The sequence below is a fragment of the Erinaceus europaeus genome, chromosome 12 (genome assembly GCF_950295315.1).
Source record: "Erinaceus europaeus chromosome 12, mEriEur2.1, whole genome shotgun sequence".
Taxonomy (NCBI): domain Eukaryota; kingdom Metazoa; phylum Chordata; class Mammalia; order Eulipotyphla; family Erinaceidae; genus Erinaceus; species Erinaceus europaeus.
In genome coordinates this window covers 100,182,673-100,200,898 of record NC_080173.1, presented here as the reverse complement: position 1 = coordinate 100,200,898, position 18,226 = coordinate 100,182,673, and the positions used below count along the sequence as shown (strand labels likewise).

The 18,226-nt window shown below is 44.1% G+C and overlaps 1 protein-coding gene across 2 annotated transcripts; it reads left to right on the top strand.

Moving 5' to 3' along the window:
* The first annotated feature begins 3,150 nt into the window (after positions 1–3,150).
* Positions 3,151–13,991, top strand: CCR3 (C-C motif chemokine receptor 3). Of its 2 annotated transcripts, none has more exons than XM_007531430.3 (2): positions 3,151–3,259; positions 12,565–13,991. In XM_007531430.3, exons 1-2 carry the CDS (start codon positions 3,249–3,251, stop codon positions 13,637–13,639), a joined length of 1,086 nt encoding a protein of 361 aa, XP_007531492.2. In that variant the 5' UTR covers positions 3,151–3,248; the 3' UTR covers positions 13,640–13,991. The 2 variants fall into 2 exon arrangements, with proteins under 2 accessions (XP_007531492.2, XP_060060856.1); XM_060204873.1 differs by lacking the exon at positions 3,151–3,259 and adding an exon at positions 6,819–6,945.
* The last annotated feature ends 4,235 nt before the right edge of the window (positions 13,992–18,226 follow it).

The window sequence follows — 18,226 nt, the reverse complement described above, 5'->3', positions numbered from 1 at the left end:
ACAGAAAACACTGTCACATGAGACAGAGGATCACAGGGCCGCAAGCAAGGGTCCTAAGCTGACAGCGAGCTAAGCAGGTGTCAGGTCAGCACCCCTTTCCTCCAAGGAGCCCAAGCCTCAAGGGATGTTTACACGTGTTATCTGGAACAGGTCTGGGTGACGGGGAGGTGGCTGGGTGGTAGAGGGCAAGACTTGCCTGCATAGGATCCCGAGTGTGACAGTCGCCTCGCATCTGCTGGAGTGATGCTCTGGTTCTCTCACTCAGGTCTCTCCACAGACCTTGTGTTTTTCCCTATGAATCGAGTACCTGTTGAAACCAATAAATGCCATTAAGTAAATGATTCTTTAAAATGGGTTTGGGTGCCCTTGCCTATGGACATCTCGTTTTGGACAAAGATGCCCAAACTATTAAATGGGAGAGTCTTTTCAACAAATAGTGTTGGGAAGCTTGGGTTGGAATGCTCAGAAGAATGAAACTGAACTACCATATTTCACCAAACACAAAAGCAAACTCCAGATAGATCAAGGACTTGGATGTTAGACCAGAAACTATCAAATACTTAGAGGGAAATATTGGCTGAGCTCTTTTCCATCTAAATTTCATACGCATCTTCAATGACACAAAGCCAATTTCAAGGAAGACAAAGACAAAAATAAACCAATGTGACTACATAAAATTGAAAAGCTTCTGCACAGAAAAAGAAACCACCAACCAAACAGACCCCTTACAGAATGGGCGAAGATCTTTACATGCCATACATCAGACAAGAGGTAATGGGAGTCGGGCGGTAGTGCAGCAGGTTAAGCGCAGATGGCACAAAGTGCAAGGACTATCATAAGGATCCTGGTTTGAGCCCCTGGCTCCCCACCTGCAGGGAAGTCGTTTCACAGGTGGTGAAGCAGGTCTGCAGGTGCCTGTCTTTCTCTTCCCCTCTCTGTCTCCCCCTCCTCTCTCCATTTCTCTCTGTCCTATCTAACAACAAAGACATGAATAACAACAACAATAATAACTACAACAACAATAAAAAAACAAGGGCAACAGACAAGAGGTAATAACAAAAATATAGAAAGAGCTTGCCAAACTCAGCAACGACAAGAATGACCCATTCAAAAATAGGGAGAAGATGTGAACAGAATATTCAACACAGAAGAGATACAAAAGGCCAACAGGAATATGAACAAATGCTCTGAGTCATTGATTGTCAGAGAAATGCAAATAAAGACAACAGGGAGATACCACTTCCCTCCTGTGAGAATGTCATATATCAGAAAAGGTAGAAGCAACAAATGTTGGAGAGGTTGTGGGGACAAAGGACCCTCCTGCACTGCTGGTGGGAATGTCAATGGGTCCAGCCTCTGTGGAGAACAGTCTGGAGAACTCTCAGAAGGCTAGAAATGGACCTACCCTATGACCCTGCAATTCCTCTCCTGGGGATATATACTAAGGAACCCAACACACCCATCCAAAAAGATCTGTGTACACATATGTTCTTGGCAGCACAATTTGTAATAGCCGAAACCTGGAAGCAACCCAGGTGTCCAACAACAGATGAGTGACTGAGTAAGTTGTGCTCTATATACTGTTGGTATCTTCTAATTCTGCTTTTAAAAACCCCTTCTGTTTCATTTGGTTTAAATCCCCCCTGCTTAACACTGCATTCTATTTACATAACCACTGTATTCTATTTACATAACCACTGCCGTCTATTTACATAAATCACTTTTACATTTACATAAAGCACCACCTTCCCTCCAGGGCATTGGTGGTTTAGTGGTAGAATTCTCACCTGCTCCACCCCCTCTCTTTGTCACACCCTGATCCTCTCCTTGTCACACCCTGATTTTCACCAGTCACTTTTCTCTCCACCGTCTCTGCGTCACATCCTGTTCACACCCTACTTGGGAAGTATATATAAAGACAACATTGTTCGTTTTAGTTAGTTGTTAGTTTAGTCTAGCTTGGTATAGACTGCGCTGCGTCCTGCATGAATAAAGAGATACTGCGTACAACCCAGCCATGAGTCCCGGGTCGTCTGTCTCCCGTCAGTGAAGCTCAGCCCGACAATATACACAGTGGAATACTACTCAGCTATTAAAAATGGTGACTTCACCATCTTCACCCCATCTTGGATGGAGCCTGAAGGATTTGTGTTAAGTGAGGTAAGTCAGAAACAGAAAGATGAATATGGGATGATCTCACTCACAGGCAACATTGGAAAAACAAGATCAGAAGAGAAAACACACAGCAGAACTTGGACTGGAGTTGGTGTACTGCACCAAAATAAAAGACTCTGGGGTGGGGGGTGAGGGTTCAGGTCCTGGAACATGATGGCAGAGGAGGACCTATTAGAGGTTATATTGCTATGTGGAAATGTTATGCATGAATAAACTATCATATTTTACTATTGACTGTAACCATTAATCCCCCAATAAATTAAATTAAATTAAATAAGCTAGAAGCAATAAAACTATTTCTCCCAGCCAAGTACTAACCAAGCCCGACCCTGCTTTGCTTCCAAGATCAGACAAGATCGCACTTGTTCAGGGTGGTGTAGCCATAGACAGCAAACTGTAACACTTGTGAGCACTCTGGTGGTTCTCTTTGAGAGATGGCAGTGGGGTGGAGCTATACATTGTAACCTTATAATCTCGTAACATACAAACTATATTTGTAGTAACAAATATAGTTTTAAAAAAGAAGTTATGGGACATATACACAGTGGAATACTACTCTGCAATATAAAAAAGATGATATTGTGACCTTGCTGACAAAATGGACAGAGCTGGCAGTGACCTTGTTTAGTGCAGCAAGAGGCAACTCTCAGATGGTTTTGCTCATCTGGGAAATACGGGTTATGGAAACTCATGAATTTGCAAATGTAAATAAAGGGACCAAATTGTTGCTAAGACTTTGTGAGAACTATGGTAAGCCTGTCACAGGAAGACATAAGTAATCACAGTTTGCATTCAATGGACACTTATTGCAAAGCACAGGTCACATGTTATCTTGCTCACAGGTGCGTGTAGGAGTGGTTATAACCTGATCTACAGACAAGGAGGGAGATACACACCGATGACTAACTGGTGTCGAATCCTGTCTTTAGAGACGACAAGGCCACTCTCATGATGGAGCGCTACCGCTACCTTGACCTTGGACAGGAGTCAGACCGGCAGAGAAAAGGGAAGAAGGAGGAAATGGATGAGATGGTCGGGCCTCTGAGGCTTGTGGAGGGACCAATGAGAACCCCATGTGGTCTGGGTGAGCGACACTGGGGAGGAGAGAACTCCAAGCAGTGTAGCCAGTGCGCTTGGCTAAGACCTCCGGGACTCTCTTCTCCTCTCCTCTCCTCTCCTCTCCTCTCCTCTCCTCTCCTCTCCTCTCCTCTCCTCTCCTCTCCTCTCCTCTCCTCTCCTCTCTTCTCTTCTCCTCTCCTCTCCTCTCTTCTCTTTCTTCTCTTCTTTCCTCTCCTCTCCTCTCCTCTCCTTTTCTTTTGCTTTTTTATCCAAAACTCTGCTCAGTACTAGTTTATGGTGGTGCAGGGGATTGAACCTGGGACCTGGGAGTTTCAGGCATGAAAATCTATTTGCATAACCATTACACTATCTACCCACACCTCTGAGACTTTCTGAACCAACCTCTTACCCATGGAAATAGTTTTCTAGATGCTTATTTATTTTGACGACAGACATGACATCTTCCTGTTCTATAGAAGCACACATTCACAGCCTAAGGTCTGCAGACCTGGAGAGGCAGTGGTCAGCAGGGACTGTAGCCCCCAGCCTGGACAGCTGCACCCACAAGGCCGGACTCTCAGGATGGCCCACACTGCAGCCCCCTGTTCCCCCCTACCCCTGGGAGAAACTTCTGAGACTGTTCTTCTTGTGTAAAAATTTGCCTCCTTATAACCTTTCCATCCTGGGCTGCCTCTGAGAGCCATGAGAAAAGCCACCTCTACAATAACGTAAAACCACTGCACACTTCCCCTTTGCTGACTAGAGGTTCCAGTTCCTCTACTCTTCCCAGACAAGGTTCTGCTGGGCACTCCCCAGTCCTGTGGCGAAAGCTGAATGCTGGTTGTCAAAGTTCCATGAACTGGTGATCTCAGGATGTTCTCACCCCCTTCCAGCAGTCTTTGTCTTTTTTTCTTTCTCCTTCCTTCCTTTTTTCCTTTCTTTGTTTCTCTTCCCATCACGTGAAACTTATAGAAACACACACACACACACACACACACACACACACACACACACACACGACAGCTGCTGCCAGACACAGAATCTCATCGCCTGGCTCACTGCACCAGTTTATCAAAGTTCACATCACGTATGGAGAGAGCTTACCCTCAGGTGGTGATTGGATACCTGCTGAGTGCCCAGCCTGTGCCCTGTGTCCTGCACACACCAGCTAAGTGCCCAGCCTGTGCCCTGCACACACCTGCTGTGTGCCCAGCCTGTGCCCTGTGTCCTGCACACACCAGCTAAGTGCCCAGCCTGTGCCCTGCACACACCTGCTGTGTGCCCAGCCTATGCCCTGCACACACCTGCTAAGTGCCCAGCCTGTGCCCTACACACACCTGCTAAGTGCCCAGCCTTTGCCCTGCACACACCTGCTGTGTGCCCAGCCTATGCCCTGCACACACCTGCTAAGTGCCCAGCCTTTGCCCTGCACACACCTGCTGTGTGCCCAGCCTATGCCCTGCACACACCTGCTAAGTGCCCAGCCTTTGCCCTGCACACACCTGCTGTGTGCCCAGCCTATGCCTTGCACACACCTGCTAAGTGCCCAGCCTATGCCCTGCACACACCTGCTGTGTGCCCAGCCTGTGCCCTGAACATACCTGCTGTGTGCCCAGCCTGTGCCCTGTTCCCTGCACACACCTGTACTTGGAGCGGGCACACAGCTCAGCTCCAAGAAGCTCAGGTCACAGGGGTATTCTGCAGACATCTTATGTTCAGCCTTGTATAATCTTCAGATTTCTTTACAGCTTTATCTTGGGTGGTTCCCTGGCAACCCCACGATGTGATTACTATCTCTAGAGCAAGATGAAAAAGTTGAGGACCAGAGAACTAAATGACTCAGGGGCAGGTAACTGTGGGTAGCACAACTAAAATTCAGACTGGGGCTTTCAGTGTGGTCTAAAACTGGGCCAGAACCTGTCTCATCGGAGTCTCCTGTGGAGTGTGATAGAAAGATTAGGTTAGGGGGTTGGGTGGTGGCGCAGTGGGTTAAGTGCACGTGGCGCAAAGCACAGGGACCGGCGTAAGGATCCCGGTTCGAGCCCCTGGCTCCCCACCTGCAGGGGAGTCGCTTCCCAGGCGGTGAAGCAGGTCTGCAGGTGTCTGTCTTTCTCTCCCCCTCTCTGTCTTCCCCTCCTCTCTCCATTTCTCTCTGTCCTATCCAACAACGAACAACATCAACAATGGCAATAATAATAATCACAATGAGGCTACAACAACAAGGGCAACAAAAAGGGGGAAAAATGGCCTCCAGGAGCGGTGGATTCATGGTGCAGGCACCGAGCCCAACAATAACCCTGGAGAGAAAAAAAAAAAAAAAAGATTAGGTTAGTCGCTGGTCATACTCATTGGGGTTGTCATCATAAGCCCTTTTGTGGGCCTCTTCAGGAATTTCCCTCACTATGAACTAGCAGTGGTAGGGATGGCCCCACTCTCTGAAGGGAGGCTGGGACATCCTACCCTGCCATTTGAGGAAGACGGGTCCTGACATGGGTTCCTAGAATGCTCCCAGCTGTGACCATGGACTGCGAGCTCAGACTGACAGGGACCTGGAGGTTACGCAGGCCCTTGTGTTGAATATGAACAGATATGGGTCCTGGGTCACATCGATGTAGTAAAAGGTAATTGTATTTATGTATCTTCTTCAAGTTGGTGAGCTACTCCCTAGCCTAGTCCTGCTTCCTAGTTCCACTTTCAACTCTGACACCATCTTCCCAGACAATATTTCTAGTCCATCCCCAACTTAAGTATTAACCTCAAGCAAAGATTACTAAGAAAAGATTACTAAGCAAAGATTACTAAGAAAAGCTCCTAGGAAAACTCCTAAAATAGTCTTCCTAGCTCCCTTCCCCCCTAAGACCACTACTTACACCTGCTCTGTTCCTATTTTATGGTCCCTGTTTTCCATCTTCCTGCATTTTAGCCACCAAGTTGCAGATGCTACCATGATTCCATCCTGACTTCCCTGGGCAGACGACCTTACCAGTGTGTCCTGGAACCTCCCCTCCCCATAAAGAATTTGGGTCCATCCTCCAGAGGGATAAACAATACGGAAGCTTCCAATGGAGGAGATGGACAGGGAACTCTGGTGGTGGGAACTGTGTGGAATTGTCCCCCTACCACAACTATACCCTTACAATCTTGTAAATCAATATTAAATGACTAATAACAAATGAAACACAAAGAAGGAATACTCGGTCATACCCTAGTGGCCATTCCCCTTTCATGGGGAGATTCTAATTTTGTTTTTGAGCTCAACTCTTCCTTAATCAAAGCAAATGCTTATTCAGTGCTCATTAACCACCACCACCCCCACACACACACTTCTACTCAGAAGAAAGCAATGTCAGTTCAGTGCAAAGCATGTAAACTAGCAGCTCTATATCTGCAAAGTTCATCTAAAAAATTTCTCCACTGGATGTTCACTTGGGTGATCTCAAGAGAAAAGAAGAACTGTACTGAGCTCAATATCTTTCTGAAAACTTGCAAAACATGAGAGCCTAGCCTGTTTGTTTAAAAGAGGAAGCTGTGTGTGGGCTTCCTACCTGCTTAGGACCTCTGATCAGAGGGGATCTGTTTCAGGAGGGACAAGCCCTATGGGACACATCCAGGACCTAGTAGACTAGCAGGTACGACTTGTCTTCTTTGTGTCCTCGTCTGGGCAGAAGGCAGTTACTCAATGCCACAGAAGCTGCTGCTTTAGATGACCAGGTAGGATGTCAGATTTCTGGGGAAAGATAAATTAAGTGAGGGGCTGAGGTAGGTGGGAGTAACACCTTCCAGCAGCACACCTGATTCCAGGAAGGCGGCCAGGGAGACCCAAGAAAGTCTTACGCATCCCGAGGTTAGAGTGCGGGAGCATCTTGTCCGCTGTCTTCTTATTTTCTCCCATCTAAACCATGACTCGCTCACCTTTGTTTGTTGTTGTTGCTTCCTTCTCAGTGGGACCGATGTCTTGCACGCATGCGATCTCAGTGCTCTGGGCCAGTTCTTTCCATTCAGACAGAGACGCATCATGGCATCCCTTTGATGCGCCAGCACCTGTCATGTGGTGACGGGGTTTGAACCTGGCTCATGCAAAGACAACGCAGCCACTCTACCTAGGGGATACTCTCCTGGGCCTTATACATTAGCCTTCACCACTCAGCCAAGCCTGGCCTCTAATATTCCTCAACGAATGTGTCCATGACTGTGTCTGTTACCTTCTTCATTATTTCTTCAATTCTCAGCTACTGATAATTGGACCACCCTTTAAAAACAGAACACAATGGTTTTGTGTTTGTTGATACTGGCTTGTAAGAAGCGATGAAAGTGGAATTTGGATATATATTGTATATGCACATTATAGATTTCTTTGACTAATGGTTTTTGTTGTTGTTATTTGTTTTGCTTGGCTTTACATGTATGCTCTCTAGATAGCGGCTTAGGAGAGGGACGTGGAACATTTTAATGTTTTCAGGAGTCTCTGAACTATTTTCCTCAGGAAATGTATCAACACACATTCCAATCAAAAGTACAGATGTGGGAGTCAGGCGGTAGTGCAGCAGGTTAAGCACAGGTGGCGCAAAGCACAAGGACTGGCCTAAAGATTCCAGTTTGAGCCCCTCGCTCCCCACCTGCAGGGGAGTCGCTTCCCAGGCGGTGAAGCAGGTCTGCAGGTGTCTGTCTTTCTCTCCCCCTCTCTGTCTTCCCCTCCTCTCTCCATGTCTCTCTGTCCTATCCAACAACGACGACATCATCAATAACAACAATAACTACAATAATAAAAAACAAGCGCAACAAAAAGAGAAAAATAAATATATAAAAAAAAAGTGCAGACACGCTGCTTCTCTCCTTTTGTACGTAGGCCACTATTACAGGGAGGGGACTCCTCATTACTGTCTGGATTTGATTTTCTCCGATAATTAGTGGCTCTGAGAATATTTTCATGTGCCCGCTGGCCATGTGCTTGTCTGCTTTGGTAATTGCTCACATTTGCTCTCTCTTTGAATGGGATTGCATTTTTTTATTGTTGTTGCTGAGTTTTGTGAGTTCTTTATACATTTTGGTTGCATTGTTTTATTGTTGTTGCTGAGTTTTGTGAGTTCTTTATACATTTTGGTTATTAGCCCTCTGCCTGATATATGGCACAAATATTTCATCTCACTCAATAGGATATTTTTCTGTTTTGGTGATGGTTCCTTTTGCTGTGCAGAAACTTTTCAGTGTGAGATCACCCTGATGAGTTTTGCTTTTGTCTTGCTTGTAGTTGGGTTTATATCTTCAATGAAATTTCCAGTGCTAATAACTTGTTTTCCTCCCTGTGTTTTATGGATTATGATGTAATGTCTAAGTCTTTATCCATTTTGAGTTAGTGTTTGTCTGTGGTGATATGTGGTGGTCTTGCTTCATTTTCTACATGTTTTCCCAACGCTAATTACTGAAAAGACTTTTGTTATGAACTTCTTTGTTGCAAATTAACTTTCCACATGTGAGGGCTTATTTCTAGAATTCGCTTTTATTTCATTGATCTGAATACCTACTTTTGTTCTAGGAATGCACAGTTTGGGTTGCTATTGACCTGTAGCATAGTTGTAGGTAAGGTAACATGATTCCTCCATTCTTGTTTTTCTCAGAATTTCTTTTGTGCTTCCAGATACATCTGTAGCACTTGTTCTATTCATTTAAAGAAGTCTGTTGTAATTTTGAGAAGGATTAGAGAGAATCCACATGACGCTGAGGTGAAGATGGTCCTTGTAATGCTGTTAATTCTTCCAATCCAGGTCTGGAGGATAATAGAATGATTATACAAAAAGACTTTCGTGCCTCTGACTCAGGGGTCCCAGGCTCAATCCCCAGCAGCAGCAACATCTTAAGCCAGAACTGAGTGATACTCTGGTCAAATAAACAAAGAAATCTCCAACCCATAAGCATGGGCTGCGTCTTCATGTCTTTGTGTCTCCTGTTATTTCCTTTCATAGTGATTCATGCTTTTTAATGTACAAGCCTTTCACCTCTTTGTTCAATGCATTCCTGGATACTAATTCATGTTGATGCTATTGCCAATGAGATTGCTTTCTTGCTTCCTACCTTCTCTAGTTTACTATTTGCATAGATAAAGTCAGTGAATTTTCGTATAATTTTGTATCCTGCCATCTGACTATATTGTCCAATGAGTTCTAAGAACTTTCAACTGTGTCTTTGGAATTTTCCAGGTATCCATTTTCACCTTCTTAATTGCAGTCAATAGCTCTCTCAGCTGTGTAAATGTTCTCTAGTCCCTCCCTCTTTTGAACTTAAAGTTGTGTGTGTGTATATATATATATATATATATATATTTTTTTCCCCAGGGTTATCGCTGGGGATCCATGGCTACACGGTGAATCCACTGCTCCTGGAGGCCATATTACCCATGTTTTTGTTCTTTTTGTTTTTGGGTAGGACAGAGAGAAATCCAGAGAGGAGGGGAAGACAGAGAAGTGGAGAGAAAGACACCTGCATGCAAGGATCCAAAAGACAGACACAGTTTGTTTATCCCTGTTGTTGTTATTGTCGCTGTTGTTGAATAGGACAATTTGGTCAAGGTTCTATACAATAAACCCACAGTCAACATCACACTCAATGATGAGAAACTGAGTTTTCCATCTTAGATCAGGTACAAGGCAGGGCTGTCCATTACCATCATTAATATTTAACATAGTTTTGGAAGTTCTGGTCATAGCAATAAGGCATGAAAGAGAAATAAAAGGGATCTAAATTGGAAGAGAAGAAGCAAAGCAATCAGTATTAGCAGAGAGTTTTGTGGCATACACTGATTTATATATTTGTGTCTTCATACCTAAGTTTTCCTATGAAAAAGAGAAAGGGAACAGAGCTCCACTGGAGGAAGCTGCATCCATGACAGGTTCCCTTCCTCCTCTCTTGTTTTCTTCTCCAAAAAAGACCATAATATTAAGACAAGAACATACTGGTCCTAGGGTTTCTGAGCTGAAAAACATATCAGTTCTAATGAAATCCTATTGATCAATCATTATGCTTATCCCTTTCTGAAGGAAAAAGTTAAAGGGGATTGCTTTTGGCACAATAGGCTTCTCTCAGCAGTATCCAGAGCAGAAAAATGTATGTCAGCAAGGTTAATGCTATTGGTAATTATAGTTATTATAATAGTTATGGATCATTTACAAAGTTAAACCTTTAAATCCAATCATGGTGAACTAGTACAAGTTTCATTAATTTAAATAAATTAAATTCCTGCCCTTGAATCTACTAATGAGAGAACTGAGCAAAACAACTGAAAATCCAGCCTGAACTGCAATACTTGATACAGAATTTTGGGACAAATTACTAAATTTCTTCAAGATTCAACTTCCCCATTAGGTGGGATGAGTAGCACATTGTAAGGGGACATGGGGAAGCCTAGCTATGTAATAGTAATTAAAATAGCTACTATCATCTTAAGTTTTTTGGTTTTTAAATAGGTTAAGATGAGGATTTTTAAAGTCTAGGCTGATAACTTAGTGAAATAAGTAAAGAAGTGAAAGACAACTGCTGGATAGTTTCATCCATATGTGAAGTCTAGAGAGTTGAAACACATCAACTTGAAAAAAATCAGTAAGTAAAGATAGTAGAAGTAAACAAAGCATCCCTAAGACTCTGGGAATCATGGTGGCCATCGCTGGGAGGGTGGGGACACAGGATTTTGGTGGTGGGGCCAGAGAAGTATACCCTGTAATCTTATGGTCTCAGAAGCACAATTAAATCATAGATAAAAAAAATAAGTTCAAGTGAAAGTCGTATAAAATGTAAACCATAAAATGCAAAGTGCCTTGAGACAGTGGTAAAAACGTTACTGTATTACCAGAGCCTACCTAATTTCCTCTTGATTTGTCTTTTTTTCTTTATATGTGTGAAGAACTCAACCCCCTCACTCTCCACCACTGTCCATAACATTTCTATTTCTCTTCCCAACGTGGAGCATGCTGATTCTGAAAACTTCAACTTTTTGCTTTCCATGGCTCTCTGCCCCTTATATGTCCTCTGTTGGGTTGTGTTGTCTGATCTATCTTCCTACTCTTTGCCTTTTAATAGGTGAATTCAGGCCATCGACATTTATTGATATCAAAGATTGAAGATATTTTAATGCCATTCTTATAGATTTTTAGAGTGTTCTGATATATGTCCTATTTATGGTGGTCTGACTGTTTATAGGAGACCTTTTAGAACTTCTTTCAGGGTAGGCTTGGTGATAGTTGATTCTTTCAACTGTTGCTTGTCTGGGTAGGTTTTGATGCCTCCATCTAGTCTGAACGACAGTCTAGCAGGATACAGTATTCTTGGTTGAAAGCCTTTCTCATTGAGCACTTGATAGATATCTTGCCATTCTCTTCTGGCCTGTTGTGTTTGTGTGGAGAAGTCTGCTGCTAATCTTATGGGTTTTCCTGTAGGTGACTCTTTGATTTTTCTCTTGCTGCCTTCAGGATCCTTTCTTTATCCTCATTCCCTTCCATTCTAAATATGATGTGTCTTGTTGTCTTTAAGTCTGGGTTAATTCTGTTTGAGAACCTCTGGGCTTCTTGAACCTTTATATCTTTTATGTTGTCTAGATTAGAGAAGTTCTCATCTATTATGTCCTGAAGAATGCTTTCTTCCTCTCCCTCTCTTTCTTCCTTCCTCTGGTAAGCCAACCATGTGTATATTATTTCTTTTGAAGTCATCCCATAGGTCTCTGTTGTTGTTTTCAGTTTCTCTTAATCTCTTTTTAAGATCTCTTACTTCTTTTTTAGTTGTCTCTGATTCATCCTCGATCTTGCTAATTCTGTCTTCAGCCTCATTTATTCTATTCTCTCTCCCCTTTACTGTTTTCTGGAGTTCATCTATTTTGTTACCCTGTCCTGATACTGTTTTAGCTTGTTCGGCTAGTTGTGTTCTTAGCTCAGTTATTTCAGCTTTCAGCTCTCAGCTCTCTAATAACCTTGAGATAGTGTTTTCTTCCAGGGTCTCATTTGTTGTTTCTGCATTTCTGATGACAATTCTTTCAAACTCTTTACTCACTCTTGTGTTTATTTCCTTAACTAGTGTTTGGATGTTAACCTCATTATTTTGTGCTTCAACCTTTGGGGGGCTTTTAGCTGGACTCTTGTCCTGGTTCATTTCTCCAATATTTCTTCTTGTTGGTTTAACCATTCTATATAGTATGTTATGAGTTCCCTCTCACAAAACTTTTCAAATTACTGACCACTCTTGCCTGGATTGACTTGTGTCTAAGTAAGGTACTCAAAGGGTTCATAGTTGTGGAAATTGACAATTGTTTCAATATTAACCGTAAGGCCATTTCCTCCCCTGCTCTTCCAGGGAGCCGTTGAATGAGATGGAGAGCACAGTTGAGGCCCTCCAGTCCACACCCTATGACTATAGTTCAGCAGAGCCATGTGAGAAAGTCAACATCAAGGAGCTGGGGGCCCAGTTCCTACCTCCCCTTTACTCCCTGGTCTTCGGACTTGGTCTTCTGGGCAATGTGGTTGTGGTGGTGATCCTTACAAAATACAGGAGGCTCGGCATCATGACCAACATCTACCTGCTCAACTTGGCCATTTCTGACTTGCTCTTCCTCATCACACTACCATTCTGGATTCACTATGTCAGGTGGAAGGAGTGGGTATTTGGCCACTGTATGTGCAAGTTCGTCTCAGGCCTTTACTACATGGGCTTGTACAGTGAGATCTTCTTCATCATCCTGCTGACCGTGGACAGGTACCTGGCCATCGTCCACGCCGTGTTCGCCCTGCGGACCCGGACCGTCACTTTCGGCATCATCAGCAGCGCGTTCACCTGGCTCCTGGCCGTGCTAGTGGCTCTCCCTGATTTTATATTCAACAAGGTCCAGGAGGAGTCTGGGGAGTCCACCTGCAGCCCCCACTACCCACTGGATGAAGAAGACACCTGGAAGCGCATACATGCTCTGAGAATGAACATCCTCGGCCTTGTGCTGCCTCTGCTGCTCATGGTGGTCTGCTACACTGGCATCATCAAGACCCTGCTGAGGTGCCCCAACCACAAAAAGTACAAGGCCATCCGGCTCATCTTTGTCATCATGGTGGTCTTCTTTATTTTCTGGACCCCTTACAACCTGGTCCTCCTGTTCTCTGCCTACCAAGTGGTCTTCTTCGAAGGCGACTGCGAGCGGAACAAACAGCTGGACCTGGCCATGCTGGTGACGCAGGTGATCGCCTACATGCACTGCTGCGTCAACCCAGTCATCTACGCCTTCGTGGGCGAGCGCTTCCAGAAGTACCTGCGCCACTTCCTCCACACGCACGTGGCCGCCTACCTAGGCAAATACATCCCTTTCATCCCCATTGAGAAACTGGAGAGGGTCAGCTCTGTCTCGAGGTCGACAGGAGAGCAAGAACTCTCTGGCGTGTTTTAGGCTGGAGTCAGCAGACAGCTTCCAAGCAGATTCTTGGGCAGGTGACTCAGATCTACACTGGCCTCCACACAAGCCCTCGGAATGTCCAGCTTAGGAATGATGAAGTCTAGATGCCATGTCCGCACTGTATGCATCTCAGACTCCCCCGCAGAGCTGGGCTGGGCAGAGCTCTTTTCTGTACCATGGCAAAAGCAGTGCTTTGCTTCTTTCTCTCAGGAGTCATTGGATTCTAGTGCGCCTAGAGTCTTAGACAGACCCTAACTGCCGCTACAAGCAGGCAGATATTTTTATGTTTTTGACTTTCACTGCATCCTGCTATTGACATAAATAAAACAGATTATGCAAGATACAATAAACCAATTACTTTATTCATTAATGTGCCTCTTTTTTTCTTTTTGATGAAAGGCATTTTGTCTTCTTAGTTTACGTGTTTATATTTTCAAGAAACACTAGGAGCTGGGGGCGCAGAGTGGTGGTGCATCTGGTTGAGTGCACATGTTACAGTGTGCAAGGACCTGGGTTAGAACTCCTGGTGCCCACCTGCAGGGGGCAAAGATTTTGCAGTGGTGATGCAGTGCTGCAGGTGTCTCTCTCCCTCTCTCTGTCTCCCCCTTCTCTTTTTATTTCTATCTCTATCAAATAAATAAAGATAATAAAAACAAAATAAAAAGAGAGATTAGGAGATGGTGAAATAGCTCGCCAGGATAATGTGTTGATTTTCAGTGCGCAGGTTTAAGACCTACACCCACCGCACTGCAAGAAGCTTCAGTGCTGTGGTTCTTTCACTCTGTCTCTCTGCCTTTCTGAATCTAGGAAGGAAGGAAGGAAGGAAGGAAGGAAGGAAGGAAGGAAGAAAGAAGGAAAGAAGGGAGAGAGGGAGGAGGGAAGGGAGGGAGGATAGGAAGGAAGGGAGGGAAGAAGGTGTTGACAGTCACACATGTTCTAAATATTATTTTTTGTAGTGTGCATTGTCAGGAGTCAGTCCAGGGGTGTGTGTATGTGCAATGCCCCTCTCTACCTTCCCAGCCCAATTCTTTATTGAATTTTTTTAATTCAAGATTTAGTACTCAGTCACAAGAGTCTAAGATCATAAGGGTAGAGTTTCACACCACTCACCACTCAAGTTCTGGGCTCCCTTCAGTGAAGACCACCATGGTTTTCCCAAGGCCTTAGAGAGGGGTCAACTACATTTTCAACTTTATGGTTTTTTAATTTTAAATAATTTTATTGCCACCTGGGCCATTGATGGGGCTTGGCATCTGCAGGAATAATTCACTGCTTCCAGAAGCCTTTCTGTTTGCTTGTTTGTTTCCTGTAATTTTTATAGGACACAGAAAAATTGAGGTGGAGTAGAGAAGCAGAGAAGAATAAAAGTCCCCCCACACACACACACACAGGTAAGAACAGGGGCTTGAACTCTGCTCCTTGTGCATGGTAACATATGCAATCAACCTGGTGCTCCACTTCCCATCCCCATTCTTGTATCTCTCAATTCTCTCTTTTTAAAATTTATTTATTTTCTCTTTTGTTGCCCTTGTTTTTTATTGTTGTTATTGTTATTATTATTCTTGTTATTGATGTCATTGTTGTTGGATAGGACAGAGAGAAATGGAGAGGAGGGGAAGACAGAGAGGGGGAGAGAAAGATAGAGACCTGCAGACCTGCTTCACCGCCTGTGAAGCGACTCCCCTGCAGGTGGGGAGCCAGGGGCTTGAACCAGGATCCTTAAGCCGGTCCTTGCACTTAGCACCACTTTCGCTTAACCTACTGTGCTACTGCCCAACTCCCTCTTTCTCAATTCCTTAAGTGTTATTTTGAGTAAAACCATTTGCTAATTGTTTTCACCTCCTTATTTACTTCACTACATCCAGTTCTATCCATTTTGCCCCCAAAGACACAGTATCATCTTTTTTCACTGCTGATTAGTACTCCACTGAGTATATATGTTCCATAAATTCTTATCTGGTCATCCATTAATGAGCATATAGGTTGCTTCCATATTTTGGCTATTGTAAAAAAAAATGGCTATGAACATGGATCACTTTTCTGTAGTCACACACACACATGCTGGGCTAGCATTGCGGATGGGAGAGAGGATCCAGGAACTCATGACAGCATGGTAATACAACTCTTTATTGATGCGGGAGCCCCAGAGTCAGGTGTGAGCACAACGCATTAAGCCACATGGCGCTGAACCTCTATGGCTGCTTCCCACTCTGCACACCAGCCCTTCTCCAGGTCAGGACACAGGAGAGAAAAGAGAGAAGAGGAACAAGAGAGAGCGAAACCAGGAAGAGAAGTGTGCTTTATAGGGTAAAAACCGGAAGTGACAAGTCAGGAAAGGAGATGACTGGGAAAGGGGATGGAGAAAAGAGAGGCATAGGCATGCTGGGAAGGTGGAAGAGTCCTTAGCAACTGATGTGATGGTTTTAACTGGTGGGATTAATATACCCTGCAGGCAGGGTGGGTCTCAAGGTAGAAAGAAGATAGATCAGGCAAAACAATTATTATGTAGATAGACCATACTATCAGCAATGCAGCATGGAGCAGGGGGAGCTGGTTTAATGCCAACACACACACACACACACCACAGTCTTACATCCACAGAACCCCCTTAGTGCGGTTATGTTAATGAGGTGCTGGAGGTCAAATCAGGGCCTCACACATGGTACAGCATGCACTTCACCTACTGAACCATCTCTTGGATGCTGAATATTCCTTTTATGCCACCAGAGTTTTTGCTAGAGCTTTGCAGGTGCACACGTCCACTATTCAGTGAATTATTAATTTTTACATGGAGGGTGAGAGAGGGAGAGAGAGGAGGAGAGAGAGAGATAGAGAGAGAGGTGAGGGAGAGAATAAGGAGGAGGGGGAGGAGGAGAAGGAAGAGGAGGAGGAGGAGAAGGAGGAGAAGGAGAAGGAGAAGGAGAAGGAGAAGGAGAAGGAGAAGGAGAAGGAGAAGGAGAAGAAGAAGAAGAAGAAGAAGAAGAAGAAGAAGAAGAAGAAGAAGAAGAAGAAGAAGAAGAAGAAGACAGCATTACTCTACTACTCACGAGACTTCCCCTGTGCAGATGTAATCCTGTGATGGCCAGGGTCTTTCCAAATCCAGCTTTCCAATCGTAGGACAGTATGCAGTCTCCTGAGTGAACTATCTCCTGGCTCTGGGCCAGTGAATTGATTCTTATTGTTGGTCTGCTTCTAATTCTGTTTCTAAGACCCCTTCTGTTTTGATCATCACGTTAGGTTCCCTTGCATTGCTTAACACTGTGGTCTATTTACATAATCATTGTTTTGTTTGAGACCCACACTAGTTTAATCCCCACTGGTTTGTCCTCTTTTTCCACTCCGCCCCCTCTCCTAGTGACATCTTGTTTTCCACCATTTAATCCCCACTGGTTAGAGCACTTTTTCCTTCTCCCCACCCCCTGTTCTACGTACATTCTCTTCCGACCTGACACTTCCACCTCATGAGATATAAAGGACAGGATTTTCTAATGATTAGATTGATTGCACTGCATCCCTGCTCATCAATAAAGATTGAACTGTGTTCCCAGCTCAGCCATGAGTCTCCCGCCAGTGAAGCTAGCCAAGCATATTGGCACCCGGACAGGGACCTACACCTCGGCTTCACACATAAGCAGCAGACCTACAAAGATGCTCCAGATAAGTAAACGTTGCTTGGCTACCCATCTGCCATGGGCTGCCTTTCTACTTATGAAGAGGTTTCCCAAAGCCTCTACTCTTCCTTCATGAGACAATTTCTCTGTCTCTGGAACAGTTTGCTCTGGGCCATACTTTGGTTCTTTATGAATGTGATTGTAGATCTTGGGAGATGCATGGAGATTTCCCCTGGGACATTTTGGACTCCCTCTCCCATGTTTCCTGTGGAGAAGGACTACTCTAACTTGAAGAGCATTCTCCAGTACCCTGGTTGGTAGTCCCCAAGAATGGAGACACATGGCTAGTTCTACCCTCCTGATTCAATTCTTTCTTTTATGGGAAGATGTTTTTGGGGATGGATGCCTGCAATCCCACAGGAACAGTCAGAAGCACCCTAAATGGAATTTTGAGGAACTTTTTGGACTAGGATGCCCTCCGGGGACTTATGATGCAACATAGTGGTATCTAAATAATCTGGTTCAAGGTGAAAAAAAACAAAAATTACCTACCACTTTTCTCTCACTTCCCCCCTCATTGTTCTCTCTGAATATCTTAAGTTTGCTGTCTGTTTTCAGTTGTGTTTCATAAGAGAGTAATTTGAATGACTGAATTTTTGTATGACATTGACCTTAAAAAAAATGCTGGACACAGCCATAATTTCTAGAGACATCCAGAAACAGTCCAAAAAATTGTTTTTTTCTCTTTTGATTTTTTTAATGTCTTGGTATAAATGTGAAACATTTAATCCTGAAAACTGTATGAGTATGGGTGGGGTAGAAAGTGCAATGGTATGCTAATGATTCTCATGCTTGGGGCTTCTAACCATGGTTCTTCTGTTTACCTTTCCACATTTTATTAAGTTTAAACTGTTTAAACAACCTTAAAATCATACTAGAAAGGACTTCCAAAATTATAAAGGCACTTAAA